Source organism: Anas acuta, chromosome 5 (genome assembly GCF_963932015.1).
Source record: "Anas acuta chromosome 5, bAnaAcu1.1, whole genome shotgun sequence".
Taxonomy (NCBI): Eukaryota; Metazoa; Chordata; class Aves; order Anseriformes; family Anatidae; genus Anas; species Anas acuta.
In genome coordinates this window covers 64,431,422-64,455,232 of record NC_088983.1, presented here as the reverse complement: position 1 = coordinate 64,455,232, position 23,811 = coordinate 64,431,422, and the positions used below count along the sequence as shown (strand labels likewise).

Below are 23,811 nucleotides of genomic sequence, written 5' to 3'. Positions count from 1 at the left end.
AGGACTTCTAGTTATGTTAAAGCCTTTTTATTTTCTTCTAAAAATTCTTTTATGGGGTGTTTTTGTAGGCTGTTTACAGTTCCACATTATCAGCTTGGTTCTGGAGAAAGGCTGTCATCACACATGAATAGATAAGTTTACCTGAAAGCATGAAAGGCTGGTATGATGATGAGAAGTAGAATAGTCTTCAGAAAACTCATAGGGCTTCAGTAAAACAGATGAAGTAATTTTAAAAATCTCTTTCCAGTCTCTGATATACAACAGAATGCATGCTGTTCTGAGCTCTGACTGTTGGCAGTCAATTGAAATCGTTACACCCCCATTTCCCACTCTGCAGGAGTATCCACAGGGTCATGATTTTCTTCTCCAGCCCATTCAGCATCTAGAAGCAGGGAGTAAAACAGAGCTTCAGTAAGCAGTGTTTTGTTTGTTTGTTTGTTTGTTTTTTCTCTTCCTGGCTGCCTGTATTCTGATTTTTCAAATTCTGCATTTACATAACTCAGGCCAGGACTCTGCAGTTAATTCTACTGTTATGGCAGACTTCTTCAATGGGAGGAACCTGTTCAGGAACACTGCAATAAGAATAACTGCACAGGGATTCTTGGTGAATTTGGGGAAGGTTAGCCAAACCCAACAGTACTTACTGTAATTATTACAATTATTTGGTGAACGTTATCTGACTTCAGTGTAGATACACCTAAATAAAGATTCATGTGTTTCATCTAGCGACTATAGTTTTTAGGATTACAGAGCCAGATATACAAATATACATGACAACCCCAAAACCCTCAGGGTCCAATCCAAGACCCACCATATGCTGCTGCAAACATGAACGTGGATTTCAGTGGGTTTTGTATGTGACCATCCTCCCTATCCTTTCTTCAGTCAGTTGTCAAAACACCAAAATAAAAATGCAGACTCAAAATGGTCGCAGACCCTGCTCATGGTATGGAATAACAATAGCTTTTTTCAATTTGTCTGTAAAGCATCAAGCTTGTTATTGACTAATGCTAAATGGTTATCGATAATGTCAATGGTAAACAAGATTCAGATTTTTTTTTTGCATTAAATTGTTCCCCAAAATATATGTTTAAGATAATTAGTTCCTATTTGTTTTGTATCCATAGTAGTAATTAATTCACACTGACTTTTTGTTTGTTTGTATTTTTCTTCAGGGTATATCTTTAATGAGTTCTTCTAATTTCATCTTTAGCAAACTTTACTGAAGCTAGATATTGCTTCAGCTTTTTGAGAAATCCCAACAAACCACTTAATTATTAAAAAGTTTTGTTTGCAGTCCAAATGAAATGACGGTTTCAAACAAGGTCACATAAGTTCTCAGAGAAACTGTATGATCTGTGTAAATATAACGAGTGCAGTACATGCTAATAAACTGCTCAACATCGTGTACGTTTTTTTTTATTAGATTAAGCTTCCACAACATGAAAAGAACACTCAGTGATTAAAGAGATAAAAAGAAACACTATTAATGAGGAAGTTTTATATCATTTTATAATGAAGTATAAATTAAATATTCAAGAGAGACATCAGCTTCAGAATTGTAATTGTTTTGATTAAACATGCAAATTCAAATATGTTTAAATGCAATTGAAAATAATTTACTAGAGGATGTGGATTTAAAAACACATGAATAGAACTGGAGATTCTTTGTCTAGTAAAGCATTTTCCAGAAGTGAATGGAATTTGCTTTGAGAAGTTATGACAAGATTAATGTAGACATTTGTAAGGATGTCACCCATCTGTGGTCCACACTGCAGGCTGTGCAACTGCTGTCATTACTGCCCTTATTTTGATGGGAATGAGTGATGGATGAACACAGTGATATTAGGGCTTATACCTTTAAAAATGCTTATGGAATCCATTTGGTGTGTTACTGCTTCTGCATCTGTCCTGTTTGTGCTGTCCCACTGGTCTGCCACCTGTGGTGTTCCTTTACTCCTTTAGCAGACTGTTGTGTTGGGCCATGACTTAGTTCTCTCTGCAGTGCTTTATGTGTCTTCCACTTTCCTACTTTCAGTGTGAAGAATGTGTTTCTTGTTTGCTCTATGGGGCTACTTTACCCTTGCTGCACATAAATTCATGCAGATCTAATTCATGCAGGTCTGATGGGAGGTGTCTCTACCCTTGGCAGGGAGGTTGGAACCAGCTGATCTTTAAAGTCCTTTAAACCCAAGCCATTCTATGATTTTATGATATACTGCTAGTCCAGTTTTGGTTTATGTGAATCACATTTTCATGGATTGCAAGAGTTTTTTGCTCAGAAATGATAGGGTTTGCTTTTAAAGCTGTTCAATACAACACATGTGTTCTGTCAGCATCTGTATTGACAGCTCCTTCTTAGCATTAAATTTTTAAGTTAATCCACAGTTATTGTAGAGTAATTAATTAGTCTTTAGAAATAGAACAAAGACTGTCAGTGTCTGATACAAGGGGGTGGCCACCAGATTTGGTTTATTAGAGTTTATTCAGGTACTAGGTAGTTCTTATTTACAAACTGTATGGAAGACTTGGTCAACTCGGGGTGTTTTATGAAAGCACATATGACTTCATTATAAAGTCAAATTAGATTTTACCGATTAGTGAATCTGTACTAAAATTACACATGAATGCACTCTTTGAATTTTCATATTCTGGAAAAAAAAAAAGAGATATGTGGAAATACAGCTTCTTATAGACAGTGAACTGGCTGAGCTTGTTGTTAAGATGGCATTCAGTTCAGACTTAACTGAAAATCCCACAAAAGATTTCGTGTTAACTTGTTGTACTTGGAGAGAGGCCATCCCTATTTAAAATGAGCAAAGGCTAGGCAGAGTAGGCAGGGCATGTAGTAAGTGAATTGTGTTGACATAGGCTAAGTTATGACCATCTCCACGTCTTTCTTGTATTTTATTAAACTAATTTAAACAGCGTACAGTGAGTAACTCTGAAAATTTATAATTGGATGTCAATGCTGTACTGAGATATAGCTTGGATCGCAAGCAGGCATTGAGTGAGCAAAGACTCACTCTACTTCACACTTAAACTTTATTACGAAATATAGCTGAACCATTTAGAATTAAACCATTGAGAAACTAGTATTTATGTTAGCTTGGTAAACTGGATTGCCCACTTTATATGAAAATTAAAAAGAACACAAATGCTATTTCAAGATTATTACTTATTCCTGTGCCAGATCAATGGCCTATTTCTTTTTAAATATTTATGAACATCTCAGTTTCGCTTTGATGTTGGTAGTGATTAAATTTATGTATTCTTACAGTTTTCCAAGTTAGGGACACAAGACATGCTGAAGTCTTTTCAGCTCCCTTCTTGACTGTACCATAGGTCCATGGGATAGCTGATCTTCCGGAGAGCTTTGAAAATCAAGGCTCTATCTCTTCTCCCAGCATATGCCAAATGCAATTAGGCACCGGTTCAGAAAAGGCTTTGTAAACATTCTGAATCCATGCCACATTTTCTGTTCTCAGGTGCTGCCAAATATCTAAATGCTGTATTCAAGCCAGATGTCTAAATATATAAAATGAATGACTGAACAAAGTGCCTCCTTAGTAGAGCCTATAGGGCAGACATACTTGAAGGGTCTGAGACCAGCTCCAGATTGTGAATTTCTGCCAACCCACATCCCTGAGCACTGGCATGGACACCAGATTATACACTCTTGGATGAGCTGGACAGGGAAAGGAGCACCTCGCTTTCATTTTTTTGCTATTTTGGTATACGACACCAAACCTCAGGAATCTCTGCTAGCAGTATCGTAAGACAAACTCCTTCATTCTCATAAGGCACGTATCAAAAGGCAAACTCCTTCATGCTTACTTTTCAGTGCAGTATGACTATCTCTGGCACACTGAGGGACTTGTTCGATAGGATCAAACAGTTTGAGTACATACAGGTTTTCATGTGAACAGCATCCACTAAGCCATTAAGAATCTGCTGTCTTGATCTTTTTAGGAAATTCACATAATACAAGATGCACAGGAAAAGAACTTGCATGTAAAATATTTCAGCTACATCACTGACTGTTAAGGCTTTGGGTGTTGTTTTCTCTTGAAGTGAAAGCAAAGAAGGAAATCAGAAATTAATATAATACTCATGATAAATGTTATGCGCATTAGCTCAACTGTGATACTGGTCAAATCTGAAACACGCTTGAGCAGGTATACTAACCTACATTATAAGTGTATTATCATTTGTAAGAATAATGTGTGTTGAAATTGTTCACAGAACATTTTAACTAGATAATCTTCCTAATCTTTTGCACTCCCCAAAAGAAATAAACTTGATCCTTTCTATGTTTACAGAAATAGCATAAGATGAATATATATGATCTTAAAAATTCCATTGGTTTAGTTTCTCTGTAATGTAAGGCTGGCTAGCCCCAGATTCTGAACATTGCATGTATGTGTTGAGAGGGACTGTGCAATCTAAGAGAAATACCTGCAAGGCTTTAAAACTTGAACCCAGATGCTATTGTATTTGGATGCCTTATACATAATTTTATTAATAATCTTGAGGATAGCTAAATTCATCCCAGAAGATTGTAATGGGTGGCTAATGGTAATATGCAAATTCTGTAGGAAGGTAAGTAGTGGTAATAATTCATGGTAAGGGAAGGTAATAATTTTCTCCTTCCACAACTGTCTAAAAACGCCACTGGCAGTGGTATAGGGAGCTGTCACTAGCAGGCTGTATTTTCTCTTCCTAGGTGTGGCAGTGTGGAGGGAGTGTTGAAGTTCTACCTTGCTCAAGGATTGCCCACATTGAAAGAGCACATAAACCATACACAGAAGATCTAACTGCTCATGTCCGGAGAAATGCACTAAGGGTGGCTGAAGTCTGGATGGATGAATTTAAGAGCCATGTCTACATGGCATGGAACATACCTCAAGAGGTAAGTCACAAAAGCCTGTGTTTGCAAGCTTTGGGTTTACAGCATTTGGGATTTGGTTCCTACTCTGAATTTTGATTTTCTGCTAGGAATTTTTTTGTTGTTATTTGTATACATGTATAAATATATGTCTTAGGTATAGACATAAAATATGTCTCTACATATATTCTTAAATATAGACATACATTCATAAATGTGTATGTAGCTGTATCATATTCTAGAAGTAATTCCTTTGTCTGCAGGTTCCTTAAAAATGAATTTCTTGACAACCTCACTGACAATTCTGCATGGAGACTAAATTTAAACTAGTAGTTGTAGAAGAAAAAAAAAAAAAATTCCCAGATTTTGAAGGGAAGCTACTAAAGGGCAAGGAGTGTTAACATCTATCAGTGCAAAAGTGGTTGTATCAGTTGTTATTATTTATTAAATGGAGGTGTCCTGACTGCACCAATGTATTGGGAAATAAGCCTTTTATACTAAATTTTAGAACTAATTTGTTAAATAAATGAAATATAAATGTAGTTTGTGGATTGAATTGATTTCTTCAGGTCACCAAGTCTGTCAAGATGTTTGCATGCTAGATCTTGTACTGGCAAAACTGATTTCATTTATAGTTTCAAAGAGGGAAAAAAAAAAGTATTCTTACTTTTTTCTTCCATGTCCATTATTTTTCAACCACAATTGCACTAATCATTGCATGAAACTGCTTAAATAGCTTGTAATGCAGATTATATTCTCTTTTCATTTTCACAAAGGCTATTGCTGTCAAACAGCAGTGCAGACTTAAAAGCTGGAGACGGCAAGTGCTAAATCGGTTTTTAATAGTACTAGCCTCTTCTACAATGTAAGGAGTTGTCTTTGTTGTAGGGTAAAATCTATTAATTTTACCCTACAGAACCAAGCATAAACAGCCAGTATCTACAGAACCATGCATAAACAACCTTCATTTTTATTTCTTACCACTGTCAAAAACTAAATAAGCACATACATAGCCACATATTTATTCAAAATACCCAGGGAAATGTCTTATTTTTCACAACTGAAATAGACCTTTAAAGCCTGAGAATACTCATTACCTAGTAATTGCTACAGGATGTTTGGAGACAATATGGGACCCTTATGACCATCAGAGGTTTTCCCTGTCAGATGGGGTCTGCACCTTAGAGGTGAGCCCATTCAAGTGATGTTCATCCAGCTTCCGTCTTTTGCCATATGGAAAATTGCGAAGGAATTAAACAAGCACTGGGACTTTGTTTTGTTCTGACAGTCTGATGTGTGCTCAAGTACCCCAAGTCAGTTGTATAATTCAAAGCTGTTTTAATCATCTTTGTGTTCACTGTGTGAGGCCTGGTGCCAGAATCAGGTCATAAGCTCTTAGGAGCTTTGGGACTTTCTTTTCCTTTCCCATGCTAAATTTTGCTAGTACTGAACAGATTCTAGAGCAGTAGGAATTGGGCATGTGTTTAAGAAAGGCTTCTGACCTTTTACAGGAAAGAGGAAAATAGCACAAAACTATACTTACAGGCACTGTAATTGAATCAGTCGGTATATAAAGAAAATCTGCGTCATTAGTGTGAGACTGCTTTTGTACATCAAAGGGTTAGGAGCAATGCAGTCTCCAGCTGGTATAAAAACATCATGAGAAAGGGGTATTCAGTGTAAAGTTATATAAAAAATAACTTACATCTTGTGGGACACTTTTAATACAGACTTCCATTAGGCAGGGTGCAAAGATGCACTCTATGAAAGGCTGGATGGGGATGGACTAGGTCAAATTCAGATATCGGACTGGGTAGCAATATTTTTCGTTTCATCTTTGCTTATCTCAAGATTAAAGGTGAAATGCAGAAGAGAGAAAATCTTCAAAACAAACATAGCATAAGCTGAGCCAAAAGATGTCAATACATGATCGTGAGAGACGTGCAGAGGACAGATGGATAGCATGACTAAGTACAGTTTTACAAGCGGATAACTACAGCAGTAATTGTCTACCCAGAAGCAGATGAAATAGTGCACTGGTAATGGACAGAGTGGGTCATTTAAATGTAGTTATAACAGTCGGGACTTTCCATAAAATATGTTATTCCAAGATGTTAACCACATGGCCTGTTTTTTCCATGGAAGAATTCCCAAATCTGTGGAAAGCCCCACGATCCAATGTTCCCAAAGATTTTTGTCTTTGAAAGCTAATAATAATAAAGGGAGTTTGACTCATTTGGCAGTGTGAAATGACTGCCCTCTTGGGATCTCTGTGTGTGGCTCTGAAGTACTGAAGGCTTCTAATGGGGATCTCAGATACCATGGTGATTTCTGCATCATAACTGCTTAGATAAATAGATTTGGAAAAGCACTTAAAACCCCAAGGAAAGATTTTTCAAGTGTCAAAAACAAGCTATGCTCTGCATGTGTCCTCTCCTATGTTTTTTTTTTCTTTTTTTTTTTTTTTCCTCCCTTCCCATTACATTCTCCACTTTGAAGGACACACTCAGTTGTTCCTGGTGTTAAAGCCAGTGTGCCATGTGTAAGCTGTTTTCCATTTCCAGCTGCATGGAAGTATGTGATTACTGAGGCCCCAGATGCCCTTTCTTACCTCATACAATAAAATGTGAAGAAACAAACTTTGCTTCATGCAAAGTTGCATGAGAAAGGAGCAGGGATGCAATAGACCAATTTAGAGGGGAGGGTGGTTTTTTTTAAATAGATATCTTGTGGCTAACAAAATTTTTGGGATATTTATTGCCCAGCAAAGTCTGCTATTTAAAAGAAAGATTATTTATCCTGCATTTTGTTCTGAGGCAGAAGAACATAGAGCAAAATGTCTCACTTTACTTCCTGTCAAACATCAGCCATGGATTTGCACTTAGATCTCTCTCTAAAAATTTCTGTTGCATGATTTTAATGTGATAAAGTATTGATTTTTATATACAAGGACTTTATGAAACTCACGTTTTATGATCTACAAAGAAGTATGTCACATGAAATTAGGTTAGCCAGAAACGTAAAGGGGAATAAAAACTGGGGGAGAGAACATTCTGCCATTGCTTCTAACAAAAATATCAACTTCTCTTTTTACATTACCACAGAAATGTAATAAGTGGTATTTCAGAAAGGTGAGCAGAGCTTCTGCTCTTTCCAGTGAAGCAATAAACCCAGACTTCAGAAATGGCCAGAAAGTGTAATATACTAATGATTAGACAACAGTGGGATGCCAGCAATAAAGTTGTTTCCAGGGCAACTTGCTTCCTGCTGCCAATTGCTTTTGGATTTGGAAAGTGCCAGGAAATTAGAGAACAACAGTTATATTCATTGAAAGCTAGATCTAAACCCCACTGATTTCAGTAAGAGTGTTTCCTTTGACCAGAGCAGACTTTGAAAGAGACTCCACCATGGTGACCTATATTATATTTGTTAAGGGCACTTACAGAATGTGTGGGTAACACAAACACTCTGTGGCCAGCAGGTGGTGATTATCATAAGTCCTGGTCATCTTTGCAATGACAAGAGACTCTGAGTGATCAATTTATACAGAAGAAAGTGTATCACTGTTGTATTTCCTACTTTTTCTGTTCTTTATGTGCAGGACTCTGGAATTGATATTGGTGATATTTCTGAGAGGAAGGCCCTGCGGAAGAAACTCCAGTGCAAGACCTTTAGGTGGTATCTTGTCAGTGTGTATCCAGAAATGAGAATGTATTCAGATACTGTTGCCTATGGGGTGGTAAGGATCTTGTTTACATTTCCTATTTTAAAAAGGTGTTGGGGAAAAAGGGAGTAATCATGGAAGTAATTCATGAAGACAATGCCTGCCTCCAAGTAAAATAATAAGATAAACTTTAAGTCACTAAATTATTCATTAGACTGGTTAGTTGACAGAGATTGCTGCTCTGCTGTAGTTCATGCTGAGATACTCTGTACACTGTCTTCATCCCAGATATTTTTTTTTTCATTTTGTTCCATGGCTTGCATTCCATTCGATATTGAAAACACGATTTTTTAGGCATATTGGAGATGTCAGTTGGCAGGATTGCAATCAGCAGGTGAATTAACAAAACAGGCTCAAGATCTCAGCTGCAGGCTACTTAATATTGTAGCCAGCGCCTCAAATGTTTCTATTTTGGGATTATCATTGTCATTACTTGTGTGACACTAGTACCCTTGTCTGTGTTGAAATCATGCTTGAGTTGCACTGTGCTAATTAAAGCAGAGACAATTCTTGCCCCTAGAAAACCGACAATCTAAACAGAGAGGATAGGTGTGCATGACATGGAAGATGAACATAGTAAGTTAATATGGGCACATAATAAGCTAGTAGAGTGAGGATGTCCTTTTCACATTCTCTATCCAGTATTATATTCACAAGAAATTTATTTCTGTGAATTCAATTTGTTGTTTTTTGTTTGTTTTTTGCATGCACATAACAGTTAGTAAATGTAACCACTAAGAGTTATAGTTACATTTCATACAAGTGAAAGATTTTGTTTGAGACATTTCTCTCCAAAAAGAAGTCTGAGTTCTGCAGTTTGCCAATGTGTCTCTGAGAAGACTGTGAATGTCCCCTAGAGCAGCAGCTCTTTTACAGCACTTAAAGTGATTATACATGTATGCCCCACAAAGTTCCATGACCCCTTTGATGATCAACTGAAATGATTGTGCTGGCTTTTCGTACAACCCACAAAGAAAACACTTCCAACAAAGATTTAGGCCATTGTTAAATGTGTGACATAATGGTTAACTTCCAAAATAGCTCAAAACAATGCCAAAATCAGACCTGTGTGCAAGGAGCCTCTTCCATTGACTCAGCGGTACCGTGATCATTATTAGATGGTGGTGCAGAATTGCCTGAGGAGAAGGAAGTATAGCTGCTGATAGGTGCATGATTCTGCTTGCAGGTACAGATTAGATAAGGTACTTGTTGCATAATCTTAGTATTAACTAAGCATCATGTAAAACAAAATGAAAGACAGTGAACAGTCACCTATGATTTTATATTCTGCTAAGACTTTTTCATTGGCCTTTGAAAGCTTTTGCTGGCTATATGCAAAACAAAAAGAATCAGGAGAGTTCATTACAGAAATACTGAACTCACTGGTCAGCAGAACATGCACATTTAGGTACTGCATAATAAAACACATGATCCAGTCTTTTGTCTGCAGAACATTTGTAGCCTCATCAGCTAAATGAGATGTGAGGAGTGATTTCATTATTTGTGCTACCACAAAAGGAGTGGTGGACAGCTGTGGCCAAGTATCTGTACTTGGGAGAGTATTTTATGAAACACACAGGCTGCTGTTTTATGAAACGCTTCTATGAAATAAAAAGGTACAGTGCCCCAATCTTTACACTAAGAGTTCCCGTGGTCTCTAGTCTTCCTTCATGTCCGCTTTCCTGTTCTCTTGCAAGGAGAAAGGTGTGATATTTCAAAGAAAGTCAGCTGCTTGCTGATTCTCGTAAGTGCTTCTATTCATGAACTGTTTTTAATTTATTTTTGTAGAAATACTAGCATTATCATTAACTTAAAAAATAAAAATTACAGAAGCGATCTGAATAGGCATTGTTTGAACATCCAGAAATGAAAAGCTAAGAATGGAGACATTTTCCTCTTGTGTTGTTCGAAAGGACTGAAGTTAGGTATTGCGATATCCTAGCATGGTATTAGATTACACGTGCAGTAATTAATTTTGCCAAATATAGTAGAATGAAATTATGCACAGAAAACTATATATATAGTTTAAATATGTAGCCTTTCATTTAAAAACATTGTGGGATGACTTGGTTTGGAGGGGGTTGTTTTCTCTTTTTTAAGATGATGCATGTGCATTTCCATTGTTTTCAACTATTTCTCTTGAAATATCCATTGAATACCAATTCCAGAGCCCACGGAAGTAATTATTTGGGTTACTTTCAAAAGTTAACAGCACGCTGTGTCCATAGAGAAAAATGATTTGTTTATTTTAAACCTGCAGATTTGTCTCTCTGTCGTTTCAGAAGTTGGGACTAGGTTTGGGGAAATAAAAGTTTCCAGAGCTCTTTTTCTTCCTAGGTACTTCAGGTGTGACATAATTAGAAAAATGACTATCGGTCCTGACAATTCTAGAACTTCCAGATCCCTCTGTCAGGAAGAGAATATAATACAGTAGCACTGGCAAAATACTGGTCTGAGAATCAAAGATTTGAGGATTTATGAATTCTGCAGTACATTCAGAATTAGGAGAAAGCAACATAAGTGGGGCCAGAAGTATTTTGTGTAGGGCTAGTTCCCTGATTCTAGCTCCATGTTTGAGAAAATTTTGCAAATACAAAATTTCGGTAGTATATCTTTGTATACTGTAAGGCTGTTAAGTTTAAAAGGGAGCAAGTGGTAGTACTAATTATTTCTTTGGGGTTTTTATTTGTTTGCTTGTTTGTTTTCAGTGGGGGGACTGACAACCTAGTTATATTTTGGGTTATAATTAAGTCTCGATAGTCTAGAACTGCATTATCGACTTAATTTTGGGTTGCCACGTAGCCATTAGATTTTGGAAAGGGACAGTTCCTACGAATCTTGTGACTTTGTACAAGAGGCTAGTATGTGGTAGCTTCTACATGGGCCTCAGATTTTGAAACAAGTCTTGTAGTCATCGGGGCAATGTCTTTTATTCCCAGTTTTCTGTAGTATTTATTTCTCTAGGAACATTTTATCTTAATTGTAGAGTTGTTTGGGAAAAGAGTTTGAGCAATTCAGTCTGGAAAGCTCCTGTTATACCTCTGTTTTCAAAGGGGTCTAGCATTTTGTTTCTTTTTTTCTGTAGTGCCTGATCACTGGTACTGCTGTTGTTAGGGCTAAGGTCATGGTTCTTTTTACAGCTTGGGAACCTACAGTCTCTGAATCTGTTTTACTGCTGGGCCAGCCCTTTAAGATAAGTCATACGCTGATGTTGGCCAAGGCAGGTGTGTTTTGCTTCCTTTATCATGGGAATTATTTTGGGAAAGGTTATAATATTCAGGTTAGGACAAGTGGTAGAGTTTGAGTTTGTGGAAGAGGTTTTAAAAAGCTGAAGTCAGTTATGGATGCAGGCTTGAATAAATAAGGCTTGTATTTATCACTGATCTGGATAAAGTGCTGCCTAATATCTGATTACAATTAGAGTCATGGTTGTGGTTATGCTTAAGGCTAATGGATATAAAGATTAGAGAGAGGAAACTTCACTTAATTCTTGAAGCTTGCAGCTAAGAATAAGACCAATATTATCATAGAATCATAGACTGGTTTGGATTGGAAGGGACCTTAAAGATTTGATTTGCCCTTGGTGAAGCCATGTTGGCTGTCACAAATCACCTTGCATTCTTCCAAATTCCTTAGTGTAGTTTCCAAGAGGATGATCTATGATCTATGATCTTCCCAGGCGCAGAGGTGAGGCTGACCAGTTGGTAGTTCCTAGTGTCTTCCTTTCTATCCTTTTTAAAAAATGGGTGTGATCTTTCCCTTTTTCCAGTCACACATTGATATTGAGCGTGTATTTTTCTCTCTGATATAGAGATTTGTCATGTCTGTTACCAAAGTTAATTAGGTTTGGAGTTAAGATTTGGAAACTGTGAAGATGAGTTTATGTTGATTTCATTCACTGCCTGACTTCAGTCTCTGTCTTGTCCAGTTCTTACATACCACTGCACTTTTGGATTTCCTTTCTAAGCATATCTATTTATTTTTCTCAAAGGAGGTCCCTGTACACAGCTGACAGGACTGCTCAGTCTCTGATGGTTGCAAACTACATTGCCTCTTCACTCACTCCATCAGACAGTTCTCTGAACCAGTCTTATACCACTGAACACCTTTGTACATGCCCATGGTATGCAACCCACATCTTTGGCATTACACTCTACAAAGACCTTTTAGCCACCTGTGCTCATTAATTTAGCACTTCACTTACAGAAAATTCTGTCTCAGCATTGCATAGGTAACATATAGGGATTAGTGAAGAACCAGGCCAAGTGCTTTGCAGTCCTTTCATGGTTGGATTGCTCTAGAAGGGTTAGTCCTGAATAATGCAAAGCAGAGCTAATGCATACCAATTGGCTAGAAGTCTCTAAGTGTCAGCAGAAAGGATTTTTTGAATTACTTCCAGAAATCAAATGAATCTCCTGAGCAATTCTGAAAAACAGTTTTATTAGAGGACTTTCTCTGTTTAAAACTCCATCCATACTCCTCAGCTACCTTCACACTGTTTAAATATATATATATATAATAAAATAAATAAAAAACTAACTCTTTTATATATAGTGTGTACCTTAGAAGCATAGATTTTTCTATAAAAATATTTAAAAACATATTTATAGAAAAAAAATATTGCTCTCTGAAGGCTTTTTGACATCTACCTCCCTGAAATCTTGTGCAACATTATTGAAATCAGTAGTGTTAGATAATCTACAAGGAAGTATTTAGTCCAGGTGCTTCACATATCTTCACTTCAACAAGTATTTTTACTTCTGCATATTTCAAGTACATATGATTTTATTGGAAAAAAAAAAAGAATGTAATCATACTTTTATTTTTATGATCTAAGACCTGCTTGATCTCTTTCTTTTTGTTTATTTTAGCTGCAGAATTCCTTGAAAAGTGATTTGTGCCTTGATCAAGGGCCAGACACAGAGAATATCCCAATCATGTATATCTGCCATGGAATGACACCACAGGTTAGTTTGGCTAATGATGTCGCGTATATTGCTGTTGCTTTTTCTAGACTGATTAAGAGGAACCGTCATGTACCTGGCACTGTTTTCCTGCAACAAAACCTCCTTATGCTGTTTAGTATCTCTATTACAGAAAGCTAGAAAATTAATTCTGCCCTAAGTTAGGAATTACTGACATAGTAGCACTTTGACAATGAAGTTTGTTCATTCATTCTGAAAGAATTTAAGAAATATGAGAGTCAGCATTGACACAGTTTTGTTGATGAAAAGTTTTCATTTCTGATGTGTGTGGTATGTGAATGACAATGCATTTTAAAATACTTTATGCACATACATGAGTATATTCATAGTTTATACATTATCTGAAACATCTTTACTTGATATGTTTACTGTCTCATTTTCAAAAATCTGAAATGTACAGCCCCCTTCTTCACTAATGTACAGCCCCCATCTATGTCAAAAACCAAAACCCAATCACCAAATCTCTTTTTTTAAAGCTCCTTTTTTTCTTTCTCTGCTGTTGTCCTGTTACTCTAGTATGTGCCAAAGACTAAAATTACCTTCTATTTTCTATTTCCTTCTATTTTCTTACATAACATTAGTATTTATTAACTTGGCAAACAAGAGGATAAAAGCTCCCTGAGTAGCCCTAAGCATCTGGGCATAGGTGAAAGCATTTCTAGGCAAATCCTGACAGTAATAGTTACATTTTGCATCATCTAGAACATGCTTGTTAAAGTCAGATGTGCAAATTATGTAACACTGAAAAGTAACATATGCAAAAGTGGCATAAAGAAAATGTATGTATTTGTGAAAATGATTGGAGCCTCTGAAAAATCCCTCTAGTTTGAATTATTTTTTTCTTTGACAACCTCATTTATTTTCTCAGAAGGGGCCCTATTGTGCTCTACTTAAATAATGTAGTTTTAGCAATGAAATTGTCAGTTATGTGTATTGACAAAACAGTAAACAAATGATCTTAATATTTTAGATATAAACTTTGAGCAAAAAAGTAATCTTGTCCTCTGTACCTGGATATCTTATCTGGAAGCATGAATTTGGTAAAATGCAGGTGAGATTCTGTACTTCCTTGCCGAGTTTCACATGCTATAACTGTGTTTTGTAGTGACTTCCTTTGTGAGGGCCTTTAATATTGATCACTAGTGACATCATGTTTGAGTAAGTTATGAATGATAAGGACAAAAATATCTGAATATCCCATCCATCAGACCCATTCATTGCAGGGGCTGCAGCTTGTCACATAATTACGTAGTACCCACTGTTTGCCTCCAGGATGTTTTTAAGCTAGTCCTTAGCGTTAGCTAAGGAACTGTGTAATTCACTCAGAAGCCAGAGCCATTTACTAAATCTTTTGGGATGGTTCTCTAACTCTATTCTGGCATATCATCTGTGATGGTAACACACTACAGTCATAGTTGTAAAATCCAACTAGAAATTTTAATTATAGTTAAGAGGCAAACAACAATAACAACAAAAAGTTGCTTCAGTAAGCACAGTTTAGTATTCGCCAGATAAAGAACTACCTTTGAATGTCAGCTGAAGTTCAGGATAAGTGAGATAGTGATGAATCAATGACAGAGGGAAAAGGGAAAATTCTGTAGATAAGATTCTGATCCTTTCATAATTACAATATGGACTGTGTCTCCTTCCCGTTACTATATATATTTTGTAACAAATGGTGATTAAAACAACAACAACAAAAACATGAATATGGCACATATACAAGCAAGATCCTGGTAACGAGTGAAAACTGTAAGAGCACAGTATTTTCTCTGTGTTACAATTACTTTAGAAATAGGGAAAGCTCTAACAAAAGTATTTCTCATACTTCTAAGAGATATCCATTGCACATACACAAGCAGAAATACAGCCACATGCATTTCCTCTAGCATATCAGAAATATTTGAATAAATATTCCATTTAATCTTAGTGAACCTGCTAGTAAGTACAAAAGACACAGGTAAGATGTTTGTTGTATTCTAGTAGTGGCGAAATGTTGTATAAAGGGGATTACTTTGCTCACTTGTCAGTCCTTACAGAAACAAGTTAGTCAAAAAGTTTAGTCTTACAGTTCAGGAGTGTTTATATGACTGAAGGTTTTGGTGAAGCTGGTACTAGTTCTGGTGCAAAGCTTTGCTGTCACAGCTATACCACTTACTTTTTCAGAGCTAGATCTGGCTGCCAAGATCTATTCCCTCCAATGCAGTTTAATCTGTTGTTTGTAGTTATTGCTATAGCCTCTCTTCTAAGCTGAGTAACTTTTTTTTTTTTTTTTTTTACTTTTTTTCCCCCAATACTCTCTTTCAAATGTTTTTGGATTCTTAGCTTTCTGTGTGGGAAATAGCTTAGATGAGCTATTTGACATCAACTAATCGTTTCTGGATTGTATATATGGATAGTTTTCTTTCAGCATGTTTCATTCACTGAAGAAAAAAGGTAACTGTGTACCTGCCATAAAGAACGTACTTCATCTTTTGCAGACAATATTGAAAACAGAGTAATATAGTTTACCAGCAGTAGCTAAAACAGGTTCCTACTATACAGCAGTGGTGGTGAAAAATGTTGCTTTAGTTGTATGAAACATAGCTCAGAGGCTAAGCACAATGGCCTGCAGTTCTTGGCCAAAGAGGGTGCACTGGATACAGACAGCCTGGGGGGATGTAAAGAAGCAGATCCCCTTCCATGTGATGATAGAGGTAAACTGGAAAACCGGGAGATGTGGTAGACTGGGAAGGGAGAAGGTGACAGTTCAATTCTTGAACTTTAAGGAGCAAAGCCACTCTTCAGTCATACGTTTAGACCTTAAAGAGCTCCATTTCCAGCAGCGCCCGTTTTGCATGCAGAAGTTGATTGCTTGTAGCTGCAGTAAGAACATGCCCCAGGCTCAAGTGAGTTCTCTTCCTAATTCTGGGAACTGTCTGGGCCTGAATGTTTGGTGTTGTTTAAGACCACTGTTTAGTCAGGCCTGCAGTCTTAAAGGCAGACTGGTGACAGTATGTCACTTGCATTAAATCTTCTCCTGAGTATTTGGAAGATTCTTTGCTTAAATGAAAAAACACATTATTAGAATCTTTATGACTGTTGGATAATAAACAAGTACCATCAGTCAATGATATGGTAAGTTTTAAGTCCAGATTTACATTGAAAAGTGCTTGGGACTGAAGGGAAAATGGGCACTTCTGTGTCTTCCCTTGTTCAGTTGCTTCTGGCTCATATCTTTCTCAATTGATAAGCAGTTAAACCAGGAATCCCATCCAAGGATGTGAAAGTCAATATAAAACAGTTAGATTGTGAGGAACTCAAGTTGAGGACCAGTGTCAGAAGACTAGATTGGGTGGGAGAAGTACTAGAAAAGAAATGCAGGTGAGAAGGGACACGCACCCATTCATATTCTTTCATATTCTTGCAATAGATTGCAGAACTGACACTCAGAAACAAATGACTACAGCCCTATCCTATGAATTATTGCTTCTCTACTGAAAGCAATGGAAGAAAGCCATGCCAATAAGCAGAGCTGTGCCAGCTTACACTGCGTGAGGCTCTGACCTGAAAGCTTCATGTTGCATTCTAAGCACAGCGTGTGAAGTACTGGAAGCAGCAGTTACAAGAACTCTCTTGAGCTTCTAAAAGCTCTTTGTATGATTTATGAGTGCTCCTTTTTAAATGTTATTCATGTAGATTTTCATAAAAACTAATTTTTCTTCAGTGTAATTTTTTAGCATGGTGGTTGTTTGTAGACAGATACTTGTTAATTTGTAAACGAGAATATAGTAAAAATAGCTATCACTGAAGGCATTTTTACTCAGTAAAAAAGTACAGGATTGGTCACAAACAGCAGTTATTTGGTGAACCCCAATTTGTAAACTCCTGGAGAGGGAACCATTTGTAGATATTCATCAAGTAATTACCAAAATAATTAAAATATCTTGGCAAGTATCTTGGAGGGGAAAAAAAAAAAAGCAAAAGAAAGAAAGAGAAAGAAATCTGATAGTTTATTTTCAATGAGTAATGTAGACATCTCCAGAGCAAAACTAATGTGATCTTCAGCTAATTGAGACATTACAAATATAAATATCTCAAAACTGAGTTTTAATAGAGCCTTAATTGTACTAAGTCTGTTAGTGTGAAAATTTTTCTTCAAATCCCCGTGTCTAGTAAGATTTGCATTGTGTTGGACAATCATCTCTGCTAGGAATGCTATGAGAATAACCATGTACTTTGTTAGAATGAGCATTAAGAGAATTTGGAAGCTGAAGCACTAGCCCTCTTAGGAGTGCCTTTCTGTGTATCTGAAGTACTCTGACCAAGAACCATTATAAACCATACTATAATGAGAAATTAACAGATAAAATATGATTATATCCTTCCCTACGGTTCAGTCTTCCCATGGCACCTTTCCGTTTGCTTTAAAAATAAAATCATGGAAGTACTGATGCTGCTTTCCCCTGACAGTCTTGATTCTGCTGCCAACAGTGCACCACAATACTGCTGTCAAGAAAAGTATTAGATAAGGGAATTTCTGAAGTTTGAGAACAGCATATAGCTGTGATGACTCAGATCTCTAGATGGCTTATGGATGAATACCTGTGCTTTTTCTCCTGCAGTTGCAAATTAGAGAAATAATAATTATTCCAGACCCAAAATACAGCATTCTTAGAAACTATAATGACATACTTGCACTTCATATATATATATATATATATTTTTTTTTACTTTTTTTTCTATGTGGAAGTAGGGCCGTGTTTTTATGGGAGTGTGTGAAACATGTAAGTGTTGCAAAGCAAGGCTCTTGTGTAAGAATATCATGAACCAGATGGCCCCACATCTAGCAGCCACTGATACTAGCACGTTTCATGAAATAATGAAGAGAAAAAAGCCTGCTGATTTGGATCAATGATTGACCTTTCAAACTTGAAAAATCACTGCCCTGAAGATGAAACATATACAATAAACACTTTCAGGGAGCTTTTTCTAAGAAAGAAAAAGCAGCAGAGCAGCTGCTTTAACAGCTGTCAGTCACTTGCTACCTAAGGATGGCTGCTTATGTTTGTCTTCAAGGTAAATGTTAGATATATGCAACATCTGTGTACAAGACAATTGATCTCGCATCTGCGCTGTATAGTACCTTTCCTCTTTAAGGACCTGCTAATATGTTGATTTGAATTTAGCAATTATGTGGTTTATGATAATTATTTTGTTAATAACTATGTGTGCAGAAATACAGAGTGCTGTACAAAAACTGAACTGTGCAAAGCATCCAATTACATCATGGCCCAAATACTTTGCAGTGGAAAGTCACATTGTGCAGTAGAGAAGAGAGTAGGTTTTTTTCTTTCTTCATACAGCCAGAGTACATCAGTATTCATACAAACTGAAGCAGCTGCATCAAGACAGTAGGTCAGCCTGATTCTTTCAGGAGGACAGACACGAGGACTGGGATTCAGTGAACAGGTCACACTGCTGGGCACTGAGTTAAGCCCTCTGTACTTTGTAGCATGGCCACCTGAGATTCTCACAGCTGTGCAGCCTTTTTTCTTTTAGTCTCTCTCTGCAGACTCTACAGATCAAATGTCCCTGCATTTGATCTGTGCTTAGTGTTCCGCCTGAGACTGAATTTGACAGAGCACAAACTTAGGCTCATTTTCCTTTAACTTGTTCACTAAGGCTTGTGGAATGATCTAAGCGCTGGTGCTAACACTACTTCATGCACATGCGACGTGCTTCCTGGGAACAAGGGTATCTGTGCAGTAAATGTTAGCTGAACTAGAATAGCTGTTTTTTAGTCTAAGGTTTTTCAGCTTAGTAAAAATACAATTAATGGAAGATAAGGTGACTTGTAGATTTCGTGAAACTGCCTAGCAAGGATGATTATAAGCATTTATGGACTCTAATTTTTATTTTAAATATGTTATGTAAAAGGCCTAATTGCTCTGACAATTAATATCTTATATAATGTACTCCTGCTGAGTAGTTTACAGAGGCTATTTATATTTCTCTTGATTTCTTTCAGTGCATAAATTCTGGTTTGATCATAGTAAAGTTAATAGAAACTGTGACCTTGATAGCAATGGAAGCAAAATTTGGTGTTTTGCATTTTTTTCTGATGTGTGCCTGAGAAGCTAAACCCATGGAAGACTTTTTCAAAGCTGCAGCCTCTTTAGACTATAGAACAGGTGCATTTCCTATTGTATGTTTTAAGTTTGATTCTGGCAAAATTCTCATTCACTTCAGTGCATAGTTTCAGAAGAGAATCTGTTAATTTTGAACCATTTGCCATGATTAAATTATTTTTGTGCTAGCAATGGTTTGATTCAAGAGGCTTTCTGTTGATACAGATTATGTGACCCATTACCCAGTCTTCTGTATTGCCTGTCTCATTCAAATGCAGTATCTATTTCCATGTAGAGGAGATTCTCTTAAACTGAAGAGAGTTGTCCATTTGTAGGTGAGGATCACTAGTATTGCATTATTAGCTTGTAAACTACACGTATGGCTCTGATAACTATGTTCGTTGTCTCAGCAAATAGACTGTGAGTGATTTGTAGACCGCGTTTTTCAGCTGACCAACTAAACTTGTCTTTATAGTGATAGGACCAGAGTCAAACCTGTCTCATCATTTTACTAATTTATCAAACATAATGAATATGGACTGTGCCATAGATGATGCATGTTTCAAAAATAAAATAATTTTAATTTTTGTACTTCTTAGCCCTAGGGTTATCCTCTTCATGTTGAATTCTGTTGCCTTTCTATACAACTAAATCCTACATTAGCATTATTGATATAGGAGGAGGTGGACATACAGTTACTGTCTCTATAGTTTAACTGGAAAGAACTTAGTATTTTATAAAATGGGTGAGGCTGATGCAGGAAAAGAGGGTAAGCAGAATATCAAAGGAATTGGTTTTCAAGCTGTTTAATATCTTGTCAAAACATTGCATTTTATAGAATTCAAATCATAGTTACTGAGCTTGTTGTGGTCACTCTAAGAACTTTCCTCTCTAGTTTACAGTTTTCTCAAATATCTATACTAGAAAACCCACACTGAAAATGTCATTGAACAAACTGTTGTGAACAGGTGCAGTGCTCAAGAATTTTAAATTATCAGAGCATTTCAAACTCTCATGTATGGTTTCAATTTTGGAGAGATTATAGTTGTTAGCCTAGATATTATACAAGAGATCAAAACTGTTCTTGTTTGGGATGTAAAAACATACATGCAATTTCAAGCAATTTTTTTTCATGTGTTGTAGCATATATATATATATACATATTTATTTAATTTTTTTTTGTATGGATACTTTTGGCTGAGAGAATTTCACTGAGAGAACAAGTTAAAGCATCAAAATATTTGAAAACATATGAAATATCGCTGAGCTCCTAGATGATAAATCTGGCACTGGATTTTGGATTCATATTCTGTGCTTTTCATGTTGAACACTAAGCCGGTGAAAGCTAACACTGCTTTTCATACTTGGTTTGGTTCAGGTGTATAGGATTACAATCGTTTATTACCCAGTGAGCTGATATCAAAAAGCTTAGAGCTAACATCCCCTGAATATACTGGCTGTTGTGTTTTTGAAGCTGCTGCTGATTTCTGCAATGGTTGGGTAATATCCTGATGTAGGAGCCTGAAGTTGGTCCAGTCAGAGATCTCACTTTGGCTCTTAGCAAATAAGCACTCTATGTACAGAGCACCATGGTTTCTCCATGGTGGGTGCTAAACCTGCTGAGAGAACTGCCACAGAGGGACAAAGTATCTTCAGAAAGGAATACAGCTGGTAGCTCAGCAGCAAAGTGGTATTTACTTGCTTGATGCCATCAACCGTGGTTATAAACACCTTGCGGTCTCTGCAACAGCTGCATATAGACCAGCTGTGCTATGCAGCATGGCACTCGCACTCAGTGCTGCCTTGCAGAATAACCCCAAGCTGGGCACAAGATACCAGGCTCTAGGTGTACCCTGCCTTCCCTGGAGTGGAGCTTGCTGTCTCTGGCCTTGGACACAATGTGACCCATGAGGTAAGAAGTCAGAATCTTTATTATTTCAGCAGTACCTCACAAATGTCCAAGCTTTTTTTTTTTTTTTTCTTTTAACAAAGACTTAGGCTTCTGAGGCTGCATATCTGCAGTATGTGGATATTCCATATGTTGCTTTAGTACTGAGTTGAAATATTTTTTAAAAATGGAATTAACTTCCAATTTCCTATTAACATTTTCCCTACAGGGTGGAACAGGTTTAAAAATGTCCAAAGTTCAGTTAATTTTAATTTCAAAAATACACAGGCCAGTCAAAAAAGAAGGATAAGTCTTTTGGTTGCTAAAGTGAAAATGTTTTTAATTAATGGCATTTGGAGAAAGAAAACAGCCATGTTGGGTACCTGCAGTGTCTCAAACTGATGCAATTTGAGTATTTCATATTTTATAAGTCCATTAATTTTAAATAGATCAGAGTTGTAGGTCTGCTTATTATGGAGCAATTACTGGAGTTATCCATGTTTTAAAGATGTATCTCCTAATTGGAAATCGGCATTTCAATCTGCAGTTTTAAGAACCAATTGTTGCTTATGCTATAAATTCAGTATAAAACCAATATAGTTATTATAACACATGTAGAGCACTTGGAGATTGATGTTTTAGTAATTGTCAGATGGTTGTCAATTTTAACATTCTTTTGATTAATGTTGTACTATATCATTTGTTACTTCAAAGTTCTGAAGGTCAGATTTTTGTTTCTCCAGTTCTTGACAGAATGTGATTAACTGTTAAGAGAGGGTAGTTAATACAGTTGATGGAAGTTCCACTTTAAAATTTCTTCAGTTTTATTGATAATTCTATTATGTCATTCTATTAATTGAAGTCATCCACTGGCTCATTTGGAATTCATGAACCAAATTCAGTCCCCATGAAAGCATATGTAACTCCCTCAGTAATTACATGAGCCATATTACTTTCACAGCATTCATTCACATTCTGATCAGCTCTTCAATTTCAACTAGTTTCTCTCTTGTATTGTTCACCATTTGCAGAGTAGGGTGTTTTGCAAAAATGCTTATGGAATGATTGTTTCTAGTGTTTTTCTGTGAACCAGGGATTTTTCTCCTGTTCATTAGCCATCTTTGTCCAATCAGGAAGCAGAAAAAATATCAGAAATTATTTCTTCACATAGAACCATGATTGAATATTCATGAATAACTCTGGAAAAAAAAATCAGCATTGATTTTTAAGCCAAGGAAAGAGCTATGTTTGTCAGACACTTTATTTGGAAATCAGCAATCCAACTAGCCCTTACCAAGAGCTGAGTTCAGTCTAAACCTGGTCATATTTACAGAGTAGAAGTACGTTTCCAAGAAGGAAGTATGACACTTTAATAAGTACAGACTTTAATTTAGCACTGTTTCAAGAACCGGTGGCTAATAATAACAGCCAGTTAGATACAAATTAGTAATGTGGTGCATAGTCATGTAAAAGCAGATGATAAGCTATCATTAGCATTGACAGATCAAGGCTGATACCATTATGGAAAACTGTAATTTAATGAATTGCCAGTTACAGGACTTAGAGGTAAGTACGTGGAAATATACAGCCGGTAGCATATCGAAGATTACAGTAAAAAAAAAACTCTAATCATCTTCTTTGGTTCTTAAATCTATAGATCTATTAACATGTCAAATAAACAGCGATCACAGTTAGTAGTTCTTTGAATTTTGGTTCAGTTTCTGAATTTTCAGTTAAATATTCAGATTAAACATTGATTAAACAAATTAGATGGGAATAACTCTGTTATGCCAAGCATATCTGCTCAGCTGGCTGTCCATAAAGGCTTATAGCAATCAAGCAACAAAACTGATGAATGCATTTAAAGCATTCAGATGTTACTACAGTCTTAACTTTGTATTTGTTTTGCACTGATTGCGAACATTTGCTTTGTTTCTCTTGCTATGCTAAAGACGTAGTGATTTGTTCAGCATGCATATTCCTTTCATCTTACATTTTTAGTCCTTTCAAATTCTGAAATTAGCCTTAAAATTTTGAGGTCAAAATGACTCACTTGCTGATGGCATCAATTTTGGAAGGAAAAAATAGCAGTACAACTTAACAACACAGATTTGTTACAATAACATGTCATTTAAGGTTCTTAAAACCTCAGAAGAAGTGACATAGGTTACCACATTAAACCTGGAACTTCTATTGATTGTGCTGCTTTCTTTTCA

General features: G+C 36.5%; 1 protein-coding gene across 3 annotated transcripts in view; it reads left to right on the top strand.

The window, feature by feature from the left end:
* Positions 1-23,811, top strand: part of GALNT18 (polypeptide N-acetylgalactosaminyltransferase 18) — a 239,334-nt gene that overhangs the window by 183,177 nt on the left and 32,346 nt on the right. For all 3 annotated transcript variants that reach the window (XM_068685382.1, XM_068685381.1, XM_068685383.1), the window contains 3 exons: positions 4,727-4,912; positions 8,490-8,627; positions 13,484-13,579. In XM_068685382.1, the coding sequence (XP_068541483.1) occupies positions 4,727-4,912; positions 8,490-8,627; positions 13,484-13,579 (420 nt within the window). The remainder of the gene's footprint in view (positions 1-4,726; positions 4,913-8,489; positions 8,628-13,483; positions 13,580-23,811) is intronic.